Source organism: Papio anubis, chromosome 2 (genome assembly GCF_008728515.1).
Source record: "Papio anubis isolate 15944 chromosome 2, Panubis1.0, whole genome shotgun sequence".
Classification (NCBI taxonomy): domain Eukaryota; kingdom Metazoa; phylum Chordata; class Mammalia; order Primates; family Cercopithecidae; genus Papio; species Papio anubis.
In genome coordinates, this window is record NC_044977.1 from 33,075,226 (window position 1) to 33,096,019 (window position 20,794).

General features: G+C 37.4%; 1 protein-coding gene across 5 annotated transcripts in view; it reads right to left on the reverse strand.

Moving 5' to 3' along the window:
• CFAP44 (cilia and flagella associated protein 44) overlaps window positions 1-20,794 on the reverse strand; it is a 148,147-nt gene that overhangs the window by 70,448 nt on the left and 56,905 nt on the right. For all 5 annotated transcript variants that reach the window (XM_009199989.4, XM_003893935.5, XM_017955139.2 and 2 more), the window contains 5 exons: window positions 17,329-17,490; window positions 15,882-16,124; window positions 9,962-10,107; window positions 2,576-2,846; window positions 17-72 (listed from right to left, as the gene is read on the reverse strand). In XM_009199989.4, the coding sequence (XP_009198253.2) occupies window positions 17-72; window positions 2,576-2,846; window positions 9,962-10,107; window positions 15,882-16,124; window positions 17,329-17,490 (878 nt within the window). The remainder of the gene's footprint in view (window positions 1-16; window positions 73-2,575; window positions 2,847-9,961; window positions 10,108-15,881; window positions 16,125-17,328; window positions 17,491-20,794) is intronic.

Sequence of the window (20,794 nt, forward strand, 5' to 3'; positions counted from 1 at the left end):
TCAAAAATTCCCATACCTGTAGGCTTTGGGATCTTCAATGTCTTCTGGAATTGGCTCTGTTTCAATTCCAAACTATAAGAAGGGAAGTAAAAGGTTAGCCCTGTAAAATTGCATAGCATTTTCCTTAAAATATCTAGGAAGAAGTAAATTAAAAATTCAAATTGGTTCAGGTTTTTTTCCTGCCAATTTTTAATAACTGTAAGTCTGAAAAACAGTTTCACAAAAATCTAAGGAAAAAATTGCAGTTTACTAAACTTATTCATTTCTGCTTTATTTGAAGGAGTACATAGGAAAAGTCTTAACCTAATCATATGTTTACAAAATGTTAATATCCCCATAATTTCCCCTCAAAATGTAAATTACTAATGTTCATATGCTATTGACACAGAATTCACAAAAGTCTAGACCATTTATTTCAAAATGCTGTTTTTTGGTATATCCCTTTATCACATGAATCATTTGTCTAAATACCTCAGTGTGTCCTAGAAATATTTCAATATATATATTTTTAAATTTTAAGTAAGCATTTTATATCACCTTCTCAAAGGAAGACATAAAGTGGAAAATGCAAAGAACAATATAATCCCCCTCCTTGAAAGATAGGAAATCAGAAATACAAATCTCCCTTCAGAAAGGAAATTAGTTTAAATTTGGGGGAACTAAGAACTAAATCACTTAAAAGTACTCTGTTTATTCAGGTACTGTGCTGTAAAATGTCTTAGTCTGTGATATTAAAGAAGGAGAATTATAACCCAGTGAACAAAATAGTCTTAGCTTGCTAACTAGTCAGTTCATAACTAAAACTAAACTTTATTCTACATTCTCTTTCCTAGAAGATAGGTCTCTGTTTTGTTGTTATTTGTTGTAAGTAAATAAAGATTCTCTTTTGATAAAGTTGTTTTATTAATCTTTATATATATGAAATGATGTAAATCTACATATTTTTACAGAAGTCAAGATTTATGACTTTAATAAAAGCAAAGTCATAAAACATGATCAATGTAGGAGACAGTAATGGCTAATAAATTGTACTGACTATTAATCACTTAGGACAAAAATTTATTGAATTTTATTTATTTTTTATTCTTTTATTGGCCAGAGCTAAGTACCTTCATTTTCTAATATCAGTGTTACTTCCAGGATTTGATGCTGACACTGGGGCAATTGTCTCCTGGCCACAGTTGCTTCCAATAAAGTTGAGTTAAACAAAGTTCCAAAAGTATGCCAATCAGTTCCAGAATATATGCCAATGGGTCTCAATCCTAGCTGCACATTAGAATCACATGAAGGATACTGTACACAATACTGACACCTGGGCCTCACCTTCAGAGATTCTAATTTAATTGTTCTTGGGTGGGCTATGGCATCTGTACTTCTAGGGCTCCCCAGCTGATTCTAAAGTACAGTAAGGTAAGAACCTCAGACCAGTGCTGAGCTTAGTTGTTTTCTGTTTTGTTTTTTGTTTTGTTTTGTTTTTTTTAAAATTCTTTCTAATTTTTCTTTCTTAAAAGCAATGTCTGCTTCAGTGATTTCAGAAATATTGATTGCAGTCATAAATTTAAATGTGGAATAAATATTTTTCTATCCAGTATGGGTTTCTGTAGAGAGGGACATTGACTGCAGCCGTAAATAAAAGGACATGATTATTGAAATGCAGAATAAATATTTTTCTATCCAATATGGATTTCTATAGAGAGGACTGCACCAGGTAGAAAGGCATTTTCTTCTTGTTCACATACTTTCCCTCCTGTAATTCCTTTTTCTAAGCTGGACCCTCTCTAAACAGCAGCCCATACTCCAAATTTTGCTATTAGAAGAAATGAAAATCAACCTACTCGTATCTTCCCTATATTCTTTATGTGTACCTTGAGGTAGGCTACCTGCTAAATGGGAAGCCAATATGTTCAAAGGCATTTTAGCTATAATCTTTCTAATACAACTCCTTTCTCCTTAGGAGCAATTCTAATGGTTAACTACTGATTTATCCAAATAACTTGCTTTGATAATATGAAATTCAAGTTCTATGACAGGAAAAAAAGGACATAATTTGAGGATCTGAACCCTCAAACTTCATCATAAAGCCAAAAATCTAGTTCTGCTTTTAAAAAAATACTTTATACTGGATCTTTGATCATGACCCACATTGTCACATTCTAATACTAAAAACAACTATATTTTTGCAACTCCTATCAAAACCACACTTTATGGCATATGTCCTATATCAGCCCTTACAATGAGTGAATGAATAAATGAAAAGCAAAAGAAAATCTGAAGAATTGTGAACTTTGAAAAAAAAGCTGATTAAGAAAGTTTTTTTAATATACAAACTTTTGACTGCATAGAAAAACTGACACATTCTTTTATAATCTGGGGAATTACAATCTTTAATAATAAGGGGAATGTAATACCTTTAATACTTGACATAGAAGCACCAGAAAGTCAAATTATAATACTAGCAGGAAGATTAGACTATAAGGTGAATGTGAATTTTAATTTCTAAAGAATATGAACAATTTTAATATCACTATTTTTAAATAAAGTTTGTTATTAATTAACTGGTTAATTAATTACATACCCTGGGAGATGGCAGTTTGGCCTTGATGTCTTTCCTTAGCATAAATTCAGAAATAATGTTGAAAACAAATATATTACCATCTGCTCCAACAGTCACCAAAAAACGATCATCAAAGCTACTAGCAATACTTTTAATACATCCATAATTATTGTCGTGCATATTGAAGTGCCAGTAGTCCACCAAACTGGCCAATGAAGGATCATTCTGATTTAGGACATAGACTCGAATTGCTCCATTTTTCATTCCACAAAACATCATAACTTTGTTAATGCTATGAAACAAAAAATGTAAATTGTTCTTTCCATTAATCTGAAAATAATGCTTAATTTCAAGTTAATTGACAAGTGGCTAAATAAATAACAAAGTTGTTATGGACTGAATTGTACACCCCCAAAATTCATATATTGAAGCCCTAACACCTAATACTTCAGAATGTAACTGCATTGCGATAGGGCCTTTAAAGAGGTAAGTTAAAATGAGAACATTAGGGTAGGTTCTAATCCAGTCCACCTGGTGTACTAAGAAGAAGAAGATATTAAAGGGGGTCACTTCCAAGATGGCCAAACAGGAACAGCTGTGGTCTGTAGCTCCCAGCAAGATCAACTCAGAAGATGGGTGATTTCTGCATTTCCAACTGAGGTATCTGGTTCATCTCATGGGGACTGGTTGCACAGTGGGTGCAGCCCACAGAGGGCAAGCTGAAGCAGGGCAGGGTGTTGCCTCACCCGGGAAGCTCAAGGGGTTGGGAGATTTCCCTTTCCTAGCCAAGGGAAACTGTGACAGACTGTACCTGGAAAAACGGTACACTTCTGCCCAAATACTGTGTTTTCAAAAGTCTTAGCAACCAGCAGACCAGGAGATTCCCTCTCATGCCTGGCTCAGCAGGTCCCACGCCCATGGAGCTTTGCTCACTGCTAGCACAGCAGTCTGAGATCAACCTGTGACACTGCAGCCTGGCGGGTGGAGGGGCACCTGCCATTACTGAGGCTTGACTAGGTAAAAAAAAGCAGCTGGGAAGCTCTAACTGGGCAGAGCCCACTGCAACTCAGCAAGGCCTACTGCCTCTATAGACTTCACCTCTGTGGGCAGGGCATAGCTGAACAAAAGGCAGCAGACAACTTCTGCAGACTTAATCGTCCCTGTCTGACAGCTCTGAAGAGAGCAGTGGCTCTCCCAGCACGGCATTGGAGCTCTGAGAACAGACAGACTGCCTCCTCAAGTGGGTCCCTGACCCCCATGTAGCCTGATAGACACCTCCCAGTAGGGGCCAACAGACACCTCATACAGGTGGGTGCCCCTCTGGGATGAAGCTTCTAGAGGAAGGATCAGGCAGCCATATTTGCTGTTCTGCAATATTTGCCATTCTGCAGCCTCCATTGGTGATACCCAGGCAAACAGGGCCTGGAGTGGACCTCCAGCAAACTCCAACAGACCTGTAGCTGAGGGCCTGACTGTTAGAAAGAAAACTAACAAACAGAAAAGAATAGCATCAACATCAACAAAAAGGATATCCACACCAAAACCCCATTTGTAGGTCACCAACATCAAAGACCAAAAGTAGATAAAACCACAAAGATGGGGAGAAACCACAGCAGAAAAGCTGAAAATTCCAAAAACCAGGACACCTCTTCTCCTCCAAAGGATCACAGCTCCTTGCCAGCAATGGAACAAAGCTGGACAGAGAATGACTTTGATGAGTTGACAGAAGTAGGCTTCAGAAGGTTGGTAATAACAAACTTCTCTGAGCTAAAGGAGCATGTTCTAACCCACTGCAAGGAAGCTAAAAACCTTGAAGAAAAGGTTAGATGAATGGCAAACTAGGAAAAACAGTGTAGAGAAGACCTTAAATGACCTCCTGGAGCTGAAAACCACAGCACGAGAACTTCATGATACATGCACAACCTTCAATAGCTGATTCGATCAAGTGGAACAAAGGATATCAGTGATTGAAGATCAAATTAATGAAATAAAGCAAGAAGACAAGATTAGAGAAAAGAGTAAAAAGAAATGAACAAAGTCTCCAAGAAATATGGGACTACGTGAAAAGACCAAATCCACGTTTGATTGGTGTGCCTGTAAATGATGGGGAAAATAGAACCAAGTTAGAAAACACTCTTCAGGATATCATTCAGGAGAACTTCCCCAATCTAGCAAGGCAGGCCAACATTCAAATTCAGGAAACACAGAGAACACCACAAAGATTCTCCTTGAAAAGAGCAACCCCAAGAACCTAATTGTCACATTCACCAAGGTTGAAACAAAGGAAAAAATGTGAAGGACAGCCAGAGAGAAAGGTCAGGTTACCCACAAAGGGAAGCCCATCAGACTAACAGCAGATCTCTCTGCAGAAACCCTACAAGCCAGAAGAGAGTGGGGGCCAATATTCAATATTCTTAAAGAAAAGAATTTTCAACCCAGAATTTCATATCCAGCCAAACTAAGCTTCATCAGTGAAGGAGAAATAAAATCCTTTACAGACAAGCAAATGCTGAGAGATTTTGTCACCACCAGGCCTGCCTTACAAGAGCTCCTGAAGGAAGTACTAAACATGGAAAGGAACAACCTGCCTCAGGCACTGAAAAACATGCCAAATTGTAAAGACCATTGATTCTATGAAGAAACTGCATCAATTAACAGGCAAAATAACCAGCTAACATCATAATGACAGGATCAAATTCACACATAACAATATTAACCTTAAATGTAAATAGGCTAAATGCTCCAATTAAAAGACACAGACTGGCAAATTTGGATAAAGAGTCATGATCCATCTGTGTGCTGTATTCAGGAGACCCATCTCACATGCAGAGATACACACAGGATCAAAATAAAGGGATGGAGGAAGATCTACCAAGCAAATGGAAAGCAAAAAAACCAGGGGTTGCAATCCTAATCTCTGATAAAACAGAGTTTAAACCAACAAAGATCAAAAGAGACAAAGAAGGCCATTACATAATGGTAAAGGGATCAATTCAACAAGAAGAGATAACTATCCTAAATATATAAGCACCCAATGTAGGAGCACCCAGATTCATAAAGCAAGTTCTTAGAGGCCTACAAAGAGACTTAGACTCCCACACAATAATAATGGGAGACTTTAACACCCCACTGTCAATATTAGACAGATCAACGAGACAGAAGGCTAACAAGGATATCCAGGATTTGAACTCAGCTCTGTACCAAGCGGACCTAATAGACATGTACAGAACTCTGCATCCCAAATCAACAGAATATACATTCTTGTCAGGACCACATCATACTTATTCTAAAATTGACCACATAATTGGAAGTAAAACACTCCTCAAGAAATGTAAAAGAATAGAAATCACAACAAACTGTCTCTCAGACCACAGTGGAATCAAATTAGAACTCAGGATTAATAAACCCAATCAAAACTGCACAACTACATAGAAACTGAACAATCTGCTCCTGAATGACTACTGGGTAAATAACGAAATGAAGGTAGAAATAAAGATGTTCTTTGAAACCAATGAGAACAAGGACACAACGTACCAGAATCTCTGGGACACATTTAAAGCAGTGTGTAGAGGGAAATTTATAGCACTAAATGCCCACAAGAGAAAGCAGGAAAGACTTAAAATCAACACCCTAACATTACAATTAAAAGAACTAGAAAAGCAAGAGCAAACAAATTCAAAAGCTAGCAGAAGGCAAGAAATAACTAAGATCAGAGCAGAACTGAAGGAGATAGAGACACAAAAAACCTTGCAAAAAATCAATGAATCCAGGAGCTGGTTTTTTTTGAAAAGATCAACAAAATTGATAGACCGCTAGCAAGACTAATAAAGAATAAGAGAGAAGAATCAAATAGATGCAATAAAAAATGATATAGGGGATATCACCACTGATCCTACAGAAATACAAACTACCATCAGAGAATACTATAAACACCTCTAGGCAAATAAACTAGAAATTCTAGAAGAAATGGATAAATTCCTGGACACATACACCCTCCCAAGACTAAACCAGGAAGAAGTTGAATCTCTGAATAGACCAATAACAGGTTCTGAAATTGAGGCAATAATTAATACCCTACCAACCAAAAAAAGTCCCGGACCAGACAGATTCACAGCCAAATTCTACCAGAGGTACAAAGAGGAGCTGGTACCACTCCTTCTGAAACTATTCCAATCAATAGAAAAAGAGGAAATCCTCCCTAACTCATTTTACGAGACCAGCATCATCCTGAAACCAAAGCATGGCAGAGACACAACAAAAAAAAGAGAATTTTAGACCAATATCCCTGATGAACATCAATGCAAAAATCCTCAATAAAATACTGGCAAACCAAATCCAGCAGCACATCAAAAAGCTTATCCACCATGATCAAGTGGGCTTCATCCCTGGGATGCAAGGCTGGTTCAACATTCACAAATCAATAAACGTAATCCATCACATAAACAGAACCAAAGACAAAAACCACATGATTATCTCAATAGATGCAGAAAAGGCCTTCAACAAAATTCAACAGCCTTCATGCTAAAAACTCTCAATAAACTAGGTATTGATGGAATGTACCTCAAAATAATAAGAGCTATTTACAACAAACTCACAGCCAATATCATATTGAATGGGCAAAGTGGAAGCACATTCCCTTTGAAAACTGGCACAAGACAAGGATGTGCCCTCTCACCACTCCTATTCAACACAGTGTTGGAAGTTCTGGCCAGGGCAAACAGGCTACAGAAGGAAATAAAGGATATTCAGTTAGGAAAAGAGGAAGTCAAATTGTGCCTATTTGCAGATGACATGATTGTATATTTAGAAAACCCCATCGTCTCAGGCCAGAATCTCCTTAAGCTGATAAACAACTGCGGCAAAGTCTCAGGATACAAAATCAATATGCAAAAATCACAAGCATTCCTATACAGCAGTAACAAACAGAGAGCCAAATCATGAGTGAACTCCCATTCACAACTGCTATGAAAAGAATAAAATACCTAGGAATCCAACTTACAAGGGATGTGAAGGGCCTCTTCAAGGAGAACTACAAACCACTGCTCAATGAAATAAAAGAGGATACAAACAAATGGAAGAATATTTCATGTTCATAAATAGGAAGAATCAATACTGTGAACATGGCCATACTGCCCAAGGTAATTCATAGAGTCAATGCCATCATTGGTCAAGCTACCAATGACTTTCTTCACGGAATTGGAAAAAACTACTTTAAAGTTCATATGTAACCAAAAAAGAGCCTGCATAGCCAAGACAATCCTAAGCAAAAGAACAAAGCTGGAGGCATTACACTACCTGACTTCAAACTATACTACAAGGCTATAGTAACCAAAACAGCATGGTACTGGTACCAAAACAGATATACAGACCAATGGAACAGAACAGAGGCCTCAGAAATAACACCACACATCTACAACCATCTGATCTTTGACAAACCTGACAAAAACAAGAAATGGGGAAAGCATTCCTTATTTAATAAATGGTGCTGGGAAAACTGACTAGCCATATGTAGAAAGCTGAAACTGGATCCCTTCCTTACACGTTATACAAAAAGTAACTCAAGATGGATTAAAGACTTAAATGTAAGACCTAAAGTCATAAAAGCCCTAGAAGAAAACCTAGGCGATACCATTCAGGACATAGGCATGGACAAAGACTTCATGTCTAAAACACCAAAAGCAATGGCAACAGAAACCAAAATAGACAAATGGGATCTAATTAAACTAAAGCGCTTCTGTACAGCAAAAGAAACAATCATCAGAGTGAACAGGCAACCTACAGAATGGGAGAAAATGTTTGCAATCTACCCGTCTGACAAAGGGCTAATATCCAGAATCTACAAATAACTTAAACAAATTTACAGGAAAAAAAAAAACAACAAACAATCCCATCAAAAGGTGGGCAAAGGATATGAACAGACACTTCTCAAAAGAAGACATTTATGCTGCCAACAGACACATGAAAAAATGCTCATCACCACTGATCATCAGAGAAATGCAAATCAAAACCACAGTGAGATACCATCTCACACCAGTTAGAACAGTGATCATTAAAAAGTCAGGAAACAACAGATGCTGGAGAGGATGTGGAAAAAGAGGAACACTTTTATGCTGCCAGTGGGAGTGTAAATTAGTTCAACCATTGTGAAAGACAGTGTGGCGATTCCTCAAAGATCTACAACTAGAAATACTATTTGACCCAGTGATCCCATTATTGGGTATATACCCAAAGGATTATAAATCATGCTACTATAAAGACACATGTACATGTATGTTTATTGTGGCACCATTCACAATAACAAAGACTTGGAACCAACCCAAATGTCCATCAATGATAGACTGGATTAAGAAAATGTGGCACATATATACCATGGAATACTATGCAGCCATAAAAAAGGTTGAGTTCATATCCTTTGCAGGGACATGGATGCAGGTGGAAACCATCATTCTCAGCAAACTATCACAAGGACAGAAAATCAAACACTGCATGTTCTCACTCATAGGTGGGAACTGAACAACGAGAACACACGGACACAGGGCAGGGAACATCATACACCAGGGCCTGTTGGGGAGTGGGGGCTGGGGGAAGGATAGTATTAGGAGAAATACCTAATATAAATAATGAGTTGATAGGTGCAGTAAGCCAACATGGCACATGTATACCTATGTAACAAATGTGCATGTTGTGCATATGCACCCTTGAACTTAAAGTATAATAATTTAAAAAAAATAGAAGAAGAATAGATTAGGATACAGACAGAAACATCAGGGATGACAGGCACCCAGAGAAAAGATCATGCAAGAAGGCAGATATCTGTAAGTCAAGGAGAGAGGCCTCAAAAGAAACCAAGCTGCTGACACCTTGATCTTGGAACTCCAGCCTCCAGAACTGTGAGAAAAGAGATTCTGCTGTTTAAGCCACCTAGTCTGTGGTGTTTTATTGTGGCAGCCCTAGCAAACTAATACAAAAGAACAGAGAAAAAGGGCCAATTTGAAATTTGGAGCTATTATATTGGGTCGTCAGAAAAATAACTGGCATATATGCCTAGTTCTCAACTATCAAAGGGCTAATGATTCAATTGTGATTTCTCCAGAATAACTGTAACCCTGAACCTTCATTTCTGACTATGTAAGTAGCATCCTCCTAGGTAACAGAATGTAAATCCATGCAATTCAATTGTGCTATAAACAAAAACACTGACCGAATATTTGGTGGGGGTATTTAAATGTAATTTCAGTATTAGCTTTGATTATATTTATTCATTTATTTATTTAACAAAATATTTTTTGAGTACCCCTTCATTTGGATGGATCTCTAAAAATTGACAATATCCATGATGGACAAAAGCATAGACACTAATGGGATATGGGATATGGTTTTTTTAAAGCTTTTTGAAATAGTGCTCACTTGAAAGTGATAGTTTGGATGGGATTATCCTCTGTATCCTCAAGATAACGGACATCGATAGGTTCATCTTTTTGTTCCTTGAAATCACTGTTTTTATCACAAGGGGGGAACTCGCAGTGATACAGAAAACCAGAATCATAGTCACCCTAGAAAAGAGATAAGTAACATAGAAGGTGGTACTTGAATATAACACACATAAATGCATGAGAATTTTTTGATTATTTCAAATTTGAAAACATAAAATAGATGTTTTCAAACATCTACTTCTACATAATTTCTATGATTATAGATTTATTATTTCTATAAATCATCTCCTTTATCCATTTATACACAACTATATAATTATAATAAAAACCTTATGATGATTTGTTTTCATTTAAAAGCCAGTACAAGAGAGAGATCACCTCTGACTCCTTACCTATAGAATTTCATTTTATGTCTTCAAGCATTATTCTGAATAAGCAGTAACAAATAATAGGGTTCTGCATGTCCTCGTTTTTACAGCTAGTTTTCAGTTTAAGGTAACTATAAACACTGTTAATTTTCCAGAAAGGGCTACTTCAGAAAAATTTATCCATGTAGTGAGAAGACGAATGATCAACTGGAAGAGCTATATTGCTCCAGCTCTAATTTCCTTATTACTGAGACTCCTTATTATAGGAAACAAATTAAGGGTCAGAACAACTTTATGAACAATAAAAGAATAAATAAGAAAGAGAAGGTAACAACATGGTCACCTCTGAAAATCAAATTACTAAGTTTTCACTTTTGACAATGGCAGACTAGATTGTTTCAGCCGAACTCTCCAACTGAGAACAACCAGAACAAATTTTCTAAATGTGTTTGAAGGCATTGGAAAGCTACCAAAATCGCAAGATCCAAACAAGAGGGAAAGCCAGAAGTGAGCCTGGCATTTGACACTGCTTTACTCCCCAGAGCAACTGTCAGTTCTTAAAGTGGCAGCTGAGAGGCTAAGAAGCTGGACAAAGCTATCTGCAGTCTCATAGACTTATGGAGAAAGAAATAATCATTCCCAGGGTTCAGTCAGGGTCTCAAAGAGGTATTTGAACACCCACCTCATTCATAGCAGCATTATTCACAATAGCCAAAAGGTGGGAGCAATCCACGTGCCTATTTTTGTGTGTTTATTTTGAGATGGGGTCTCACTCTGTCACCCAGGCTAGAATGCAGTGGTGCCATCTTGGCTTACTGCAACTTCCACCTCCCAAGTTCAAGCCATTCTCCTGCCTTGGCCTCCCGGGTAGCTAGCAGGTGTGAGCCACTGCACCCATCTAATTTTTTCTATTTTTAGTAGAGATGGGGTTTTGCCATGTTGGCCAGGCTGGTCTGGAACTCCTGGCTTCAAGTGATCCACCTGCCTTGACCTCCTAAAGTGCTAGGATTACAGGCATGAGCCACCATGCTTGGCCCCAAGTGTCTATTGATGACTGAGTATATAAGCAAAATACGGTACATACTTAAAATGGAATATTATTCAGCCTTGAAAGGAAATTCTGACGTATGCCGCATCATGGATGAAACTTGGGGAAATTATGCCAAGTGAAACAAGCCAGTCATAAAGAGACAGATACTATATAATTTCACTTATTTGAGATACTTAGAGTAGTCAAAATCATAGAAAAAGAAAGTAGAGTGATGGTTACCAGGGGCTGAGAGAAGGGAAGATCAGGAGTTATCATTTGATGGGTATGGGAATTTCAGTGTGACAGGATGAGGAGGACAGTGGAGACGGATGTTGGTGATGATGTCACAACATTGTGAATGCGTTTAGTACTACTGAGCTGTACACTTAAAAATGCTTAAGATGGTCAATTTTATGTGTCTTTTACTTCAATAAAAAACAATTGGAAAAACAAACTTTAAAATAAAAGACAGTTATGAAGCTGGAACAGAGATCAGAAAAAAATAGGCAAAAGCATGGAGAGAGAGAAAAAGGATGGAAAATCTTGAATGATGTAAGATACATAAGGAACATAATGAGAAGGATGTAATACATATGAAGTTGGGGTCCTAGAACAAGAGAGTGAAAAGATAGGCCAGAAGCAACATTGTGGTAGATAATGGCTGAGAATTTTCTAAAACTGAAGAGAGATGTTGAAATTTAGAGTGCTACGAACTGCAAACAAAATAAAAATGAAGAAACTACACCTTTTAACCACGCATGTTGGCACATGCCTATAATCCCCACTACTTGGGAAACTAAGGCAGGAGGATCACTTGAACCTGGGAAGTAGAGGCTGTAGTGAGCCGAAATGGCACCACTGCATTCCAGCCTGGGCAACAGAATGAGTGAGACTCTGTCTCAAAAACAAAAATAAATAAATAAATAAAATCACCTCTAAAAGAAAAGTAAAAGAATGTATAACTAATAATCTAGTAGAGGAAGAAAACTGTAGAAAAAATTACCTAATCACTCAATAGAAGGTGGAAAAGGGAAATAAAAGAAATTTAGAACGAGTGTGACAAATAGAAATAATTACTAAGATGGTAGATTTAAACTAAAATATATCAGTAATTACATTAAATATAAATGAACATAGTACTTTTTAAAAAGATAAATATAATCCTATAGGATTCTTTTAAGCCTAACCATATACTGTTTACAAGAGACCTAGTTTCGATATAAGGGTATCAAATAGTAAAGGAAAGAGAAGAATCCTTAATAACTTCAAGGTTTTGGCATAGTAACTACGTGGATGATTGTCTCATTTACTGAGATGGAGATGGAGCAGGTTTGTATGGGACATGTATGGTTTAAAAGTAATGTCTTGGACAGGTTAATTTTGAGAGCCAAGGAGCATTGTCAAGTTGTATATACAAGTCTAAGTGGAGGGGAGAGGTCAGGACCAGAGATAAATATTTGAGATTCACTGGAAGATAAGTGATATTTAAAGTCATCAGACTGTGTAAAGTTACCTTAGCAAGAAAGAGGGGGCCCAAGGCCACACTCTGGAGTATTTCAAACTTCAGAGCTTGTTCTGCACATGAGAAGCCAGCAAAAGAGGCTGAAATGGAGTGGCCAGAAGAGTGTAATGTCTTAGAAGCCAAGAGAAGAAAACATTTGAGAAGTATGAGGGATCAACTCTGTTAAATGTTCCGAAAAGTCAAATGGACAGAGAATTGACCTCTGAGCTTGTCATCATTAGTGAAGTGATGGAGATAGAAGCCCTGCTGGAAGGGACTGAAGTCAAATAGGAGGTGGATAAGTTAAGCCAATGATTACAGATGATTCTTTCAGTAACTTTTTATGTAATAGAGCAGGGGGGCAGAAAGAAAGAGAGGTTAAGGAAATATAATTAAAATTAGTACTAGAGCATGTTTGTATGCTCATGATAATAACTGAATAGAAAAGACAGAAATTGATGATACAGGAGACCAAGTGGTTTATCTCAGGAGCAAAATTTTTGAGAAAATGAGAAGGGATGGGATCAAGCAGCTCTTGGGAACAGTGTCCTTGGAGAGTTGCAAGGGACTGTTCTCCAATTATAACAATAGATAAAGCAGACAAAAGGTATAGAGATCCCTATAGGGTGTTACATCTAATTGAGACAAGAAAAGGAAATTCCATCTGCTTTTATTTTTTTCTGTGAAATGTGAGATGAGGTTATCATTGAAGAGTAAGAGAAGGTACAAAATGTTTGAGGGGAGAAGAAAGACTTAATGCAATAATTTGGAAAGTGAATATGGCTGGGCAGTAGAATCGGCCGCAGTGTGAGTATTGATTTGAGGACTGCAGTCATTACTTCAAAATGAGATGGGTTTTTCTTCACCATTTGTTTGGCTGCAGGCACACAGTTGTCAAATTGTTGGCTCAAGCTCTGCTACCTCTGTTAACTATACTTTAACCTTGTTCACCAGTGTAGCTTAATGGTTAAGGGTATGAACTCTGGAGCTAGAATGCTTGAGTCCAGATCCTAGTTTCACTTCTCATTAGTTATATGGCCTTGGATAAAATGCCTAACATTTCCACGCCTTGGTTTCTTCATATATAAAATGCAAAAAATAATAGCACTTATTTTATGGTTGGTTAAGTAAATTACTTAGAAAAATACCTGGTACAGAATAAGTAGGTTGTCATATTCAGCAAATGAAAATAAAGGTCATCTATTAAATTTAAATTTCAGACAAAAATATATATGGAGAGAGATATAATATCTATCTATCTATCTATCTATCTATCTATCTATATATATATATATTTATTTTTTTTTTGAGATGCAGTCTTGCTCTGTCACCAGGCTGGAGTGCAGTGGCACAATCTTGGCTCACTGCAACCTTCACCTCCTGGGTTCAAGTGATTCCCCTGCCTTGGCCTCCCGAGCAGCTAGGACTACAGGCATCTGCTACCATGCTCGGCTAATTTTTTGTATTTTAGTAGAGACAGGATTTCACCATGTTGGCCAGGATGGTCTCAATTTCCTGACCTCGTGATCCACCCACCTTGGCCTCCCAAAGTACTGGGATTACAGGTGTGAGACACTGCACCCAGCTAAAAATAATTTTTAGTGTAAGTATGTACTATGTAATTTTACTTGGAAACCCTAAGAGTAAGTACTAAATATGCGTGGGGTTTTCTGTTTGTGTTTTGTTGTTGTTGTTGTTGTTTGAGATGGGGTCTCACTATATTATACAGGCTGGTCTTGAACTCCTGGGCTCAAGCAATCTTCCCACCTCAGCCTCTTGAGTAGCTGGGACTACAGACATGCACCTCTGCCCCTGGCTCAAATATGTTTGTTAAATAGTAAGTAATTTTTGCATCTATATTTCCAGGACACTGGAAATTTACTGCATTGTATTACAGTTAATTGTTTCTGTACTTCTGTCCCTCAAATGAAGACTTCCTGGAGAGAGGAACCATGTTTTCTTTATCCCTTTATCCATTGAACTCCATACAATAGTAGTCATTTACAATTGTTTTATAAAACACAGAAGACAGGCAGAAAGGGTAGAGGAACTAATACATGACGTCCTATGATGCCTCCAGTGCTATTTTCCATCCTTCTTTCTGCTTGCCTCCTTAGTAATACAAAAGATATAGTTCTAGGAAAAGTTGAGGAGGGAAAAAGTCAACACTCATCACTCCTTACAGCAACAGTCCTTGGCTAGTCAGTGCGCTGGCCTGGCTAAAGACCTAGGACCAGTGATGAATTAGTAATGATCTTCCACATACACTTTTATGAATTTTTTTTTTTTTTTTTTTTTTGGTGGATGGAACTGAAAATTGTGACAAAATTATAATGAAGGAAATCTTGCTTTGTAGTAGATCAATAAAATATTTCAGGCAAAGAGTAAAAAATGTATAATTGGAGAATGTACTCCTACAGCATTGTGATAGGCCCTGATACTTTCTTCCTAATATCCATTTTTCCCTTCTTCCTTATGAGCCAAGTTCTGGTTTTGTTCAGGGTGGCAATGAGACCATCTGAAAACACTTATCTTCCTAGACTTGCATGTGACCACATAGCACAGTTGTAGATAATGAGAAGTAAGAAAAGTCTACTGGATAGTACTGCCATGAAAGCTATTCTTTTCAAAATTAAAAAACAACAGTCTTGGTTGGAAAAACCCCTAGCCTTTTGCCTTTCTACACTTGATCCTTCTCCACTTTGACCTGCCTGGAACATTATGATTGACAAGCAGATAATAGATAATCTATAGATTTATCTGTACAATTATCTGCACAAGTAGACATATAAAAAAGATGTTAAGATTATTTTAAAACAACTGTATCCCACTTTCATTCACCAAAACTCACAACTTCAATAGTATTTAATAAATGAAATCTTAAAAAATGTAGATAAGTGAAATCTTAACATAAGAGCAAGAAAGAATGAAGTTACAATAACTACAAACTATATTGAAATATGATTGAGGTAAAAATTGTTACATTGTTACCTACCAAAGAAACCCAGAACTTCCCTGGCTCCGAGTAAAATCCACAGAGGATGGGAGAGGGGGTTGATGGAATAAATATTTCCGGTAAAGGCTCTTCTTCCTCCTCCTCCTCTTCCTCCTCTTCCTCCTCCTGAAATTCTTTTTCTCCATCTTCTCCCATCTCTGCTGCTAGCTTGTTCCTCCTTTCTTCCCTTATTTTTTCCTTCAACTTCCTTTGTCTCTCCCTCTTTTCAATTTCTATTGATCTCTTTTAAAAGAAACATTAAGTAGGTATAAAAACAATTATGACTCATTCGTTCATTTACACCATTGGGGATGACAATGAAAATAGAAAGATACACAGCTCTGTAAAAATAGTATTTAAAAATACTCACCAATGTGAGAATATATTTTTTATCATTAAAACTTTTAAATCATTGGAATGACTCATTTTTGTTCTATCCCTATTAATCTTGGTTTTACAGAAATTATTTGGTCATTTTTTTCCTAATAGAGAGGCTAAATATAACTTCTCTTGGAGCCTATCACTGTTAACCCAGGAATTAGGCAGACTGAAAGAGTCCACAAGGAAAGTTGCTTCCAACTTTAGTAATACTGTGAGTTTGGCCTTCATCATCTATCAATTGTCCTTTGCAAAAGCCCTCTGACACTGGTATTTCCACCTCCCATCTTTTACCACTTCATTCTGTTCACCCCTCACAATTATCTTCCTAACTTACATATCATCACATCAATCCTCTCCTCACAAACTCGCAATGGATCTCAATGGTCTAAAATGAAATGTCTTGGCTGGCATTTAAGGAGCCCCATGCATTGGTCACAGACTCTTGAAACATCCCTCCACAAATTGCCTACCTATATTTTATTCCTCATTTCTTGAAATGATCTATTCCTCATTTCTTGAAAACACTCATAACTCTGTGTTCTCTTGGGATGTTCTTCCAGCCTTTATTGCCATCGTCCTATTTTCACCTCTCAAAATTCCCCCTATTTTTTTTCTTGAGACAGGGTCTCACTCTGTCACCTGGGCTGGAGTTCAGTGGTGCAATCATAGCTCACTGCAACCATAAACTCCTGGGCTCAAGCAATCCTCCCACCTCAGCCTCCCAAAGTGCTGGGATGACAGGCATGAGCCAATGTGCCTGGCCTTTCCTATTCTTTAGGTACCAAATGTCACTTCCAGGCAGTCATCTTTGACCTTCTCCCATATCCCTCTATCAGAATCCTCTCTTTTCTTCTGCAGACCCCTAAAATTTCCTTCTTTGCATTTTGATTTCCATATCTATTTACTACTGCCTTCTAATAGCTGCTTTCCTACCAGATTATAAACTCCTTAAGTTCCGGACCTATGTTTTTTTATTTTCTGTATTCCATCAGCACTTAACACAGGATATTTTACATTCTAAGGAAAGGAAATTATTAGAAGATAATGCTTCAGTAATATTCCATACCAGAATCTTAGATTTGACACTTGAAAAATGGAAACATTTTAAGCACATGTCTTTGATTTCATAGGAGACTACATCATGATCATCCTCTTCTAGATTTATGGTTGGAAGTGGAGCTTCAAGAATATAGCCATTTTCACAGATAATTAGTAAAGTACTTTCAAGCTAAAAAAGAAAAATTGAACACATTTACATTTAGGCAAATTTTTTAAAGCATAGTTTAAAAAGATTATAAATAAAAAATATAATTACTATGTATATTAGCCATGTTTAAAACACACTAATTCCTCACTGCAGTTATTGGTTAAAAAGTCAAGTTTATTAATAATTACTATATAGTCATAAGTATTAATTATTGTCATATCATTAATTAATAAGGTAATTATTAAAATTAGATTTACATTTGGTTCCCTTATAGATGCCATAACATATGTGATTCATACATATTTTCTGATTTTCTGATGAATATATGTGATTGTGAAACCTGTTAGCTGGAAGGGCCAAATATTAAAATTAGGACTGCCAAGGAAAGTCTGCGTGTGTGGATGGTATAGTCGGTCCCAGCCTACTTTGATGGCTCATCCTCTCTCTGCCTCAGTTTAACAAATGTGGATGTTCCCAAGGTTTTTGTCCTCTTCCCTCTTCTCTCCCTCCATAAGCATTTTCTGGGAAATCTTACAACCTTCATTATCATTTACATGCAATTAAATTTCAAATTAATCTCTCCAGCCCAGACTTCTCTCTTGGCTTCAAAACCATGTATTTAATCATGAATAGGAAATCCCCGTCTTGATATTTACAGATACATTATTTGAAATGTTTATTCATTTGGTTATTTCATCTACAATTATTTGTTGTGTGCCTACTATGTACTCAGCATTTTCTTAAGTGGTAGGGATAAATTTGTAATAAGAAAAACATAATATCTGCCATAATGTAGCTTATCTCCAATGGAAGCTTGTAATTTAGCAAATCAGATAAATAAACATAAATTATAATTGCAGAAGTCCTGCAGAGGTGTCATAGAACAAGTAGGTTGTACAAAGCTTTCAGAGAAGGTGGTATCTGAGTTTCAAGGTAAAGAATATATAAATTATAATTACATAATGAGTTAAGGGAGGGTTTGAGGGAGCAAGCCCTCAAGGAAAACACCATGTGCAAAAGTCCTGTGGAACATTTGCTTTTAAAAGAAAACTGTGGCTTGGATGGCATCACCTAGGGCAAAAGAACAGAATGAGAGGAGAGATTGGCAGAGCCTTAGGGAAACTTAATACTCAATGACTGAGTGAGGAAGACTGAGAAAGAATGACAAGATGTGGGAAAGGGAACCAGCGAAGCATAGTACCACAAAAGTGAAAGCGAAATGGTATTTCAAAAAGTAAGGACAGATTGATAGGATCAAACGTTGCTAAGAGGTCAAGAAATATAAGAACTAAATGTTAAATGGATTATTATTGGTGCTTTTAGAAGAGCTGATTTGGTGGAATGATGAGACTAGAAGTCAGGTAAGAGCACATAAAGGAGAGAGTGATATGTAAGGAAATGGAGTCTGAGAATAGTCCATCCTTTTGAGAAAGTAGGCTGATTAGAGAGATAGGGTAGTAGCTAGAGGAGAATATAAGATCAAGGAAGTTATGTTTTGTAAGTGGGAGAAACAAGAACATATTTAAATACTGAAGGAAACAGTCCAATAAACAGGTATGATTAAATTTCTATGACAGAAAAGAGAAAAAATGTAAAATATTTTTTAAAAAACTGGGAGAGAGTAGAAACAAAAGGGCAAGAGGCAGAATTGGCCTTAAGTAGGAAGGGAGACAGCTTCTCTATTGCAAAAGAGGGAGGAGGAGCAGATGAATACAGAGGTAAATGGGATTTTCCGTTTGGTACTGGGAAGTGAAAAAGTTCCTGTCTGAGGGCTCCTAGTTTTTCTATGATACAAGTTTTGCTGAGAGTGAGTTGGGAGCAAAAGGCTTGAAGCTTTGTAGAGAAGAAAAGTTCTAAAATGGTCATCATATGTGAAAGAGGGAGTTGATAAGAGCAATGTCATGGGATTGCTGAACCATTTTATGGATTATGTCGAGGCCATTTTAATCACTAAATTATAGAGGAGGTAATCTTCGTTGACATATAACTATCTCCAGCAGCCTTTGGCTGATCACTATAGGCCAATATAAATTAGTTGGGGGAAGTTCAGAGATGGACTTTTGCTTGATGGGTATGAAGAAAAGACAGAGGAATAAAGGAAATCAGGGCATTGGAAGAATGTTTTTGATCCTTGTTTATCTTAGTTCAGGCCGCTATAATAGAATACCATAAACTAGGTAGCTTAAATAACAGAAATTCATCTCTCGGAGTTCCAGGAGCTGGGAAGCCCAAGATCAAGGGACTGGCAGATCCAGTATCTGATAAGGGCATTTTTCCTGGTTCATTGATGGTGATCTTGTTGTATTCTCACAGGACAGAGAGAACAAACTCTGGTCTCTTCATCCCCTTATAAGGAAATTAATCCCATTCACAAAGGTTCCACCCTCATGACCTAATTACCTCAAAGGCCCCACCTCCAAATACTATCACATGGGGGATTTAGGCTTTAACATGAATTGGAGTGTCAGGGGGAGTATAAACATTCAATTCATAGTATTATTGAAATAAAGAATTATAAAATTTAAGCTGGACATGGAAGGAAATGAAGAAGAGAGAACTAATAAATTAGGAAAAGCAAATTGTGAATGAAATACAGGTCCGTGTCATCAAAGAACTGCTTGGAGATAGAGTGGCAAATAAATTGTCTGAAAAAGACAAAGGGTGAAGTCAGAGTAAAGGCTAGTTTAATAGTTGACTTTTTTTTTTTTTTAAATTATACTTTAAGTTCTAGGATGCATGTGCAGAATGTGCAGGTTTGTTACATAGGTATACACATGCCATGGTGGTCTCCTGCACCCATCAACCCGTCATCTACATTAGGTATTTCTCGTAATGCTATCCCTCCCCTATCCTCCCACCCGCTGACAGGCCCCAGTGTGTGATGTTCCCCTCCCTGCGTTCATGTGTTCTCATTGTTCAACTTCCGCTTATGAGTTAGAACATGTGGTGTTTGGTTTTCTGTTCGTGTGTTAGTTTGCTGAGAATGATGGTTTCCAAATCGTTGACTTTGTTTTTTTTTTGAGACGGAGTCTTGCTCTGTCACCCAGGTTGGAGTGCAGTGGCATGATCTCAGCTCACTGCAAGCTCCGCCTCTTGGGTTCACACCATTCTCCTGCCTCAGCCGCCCGAGTAGCTGGGACTACAGGTGCCTGCCACCACGCTCAGCTAATTTTTTTGTATTTTTAGTAGAGTCGGAGTTTCACCGTGTTAGCCAGGATGGTCTCAATCTCCTGACCTTGTGATCCGCCCACCTTGGCCTCCCAAAATGCTGGAATTACAGACGTAAGCCACCATACCCAGCCCAAAATAGTTGACTTTTAAGCTT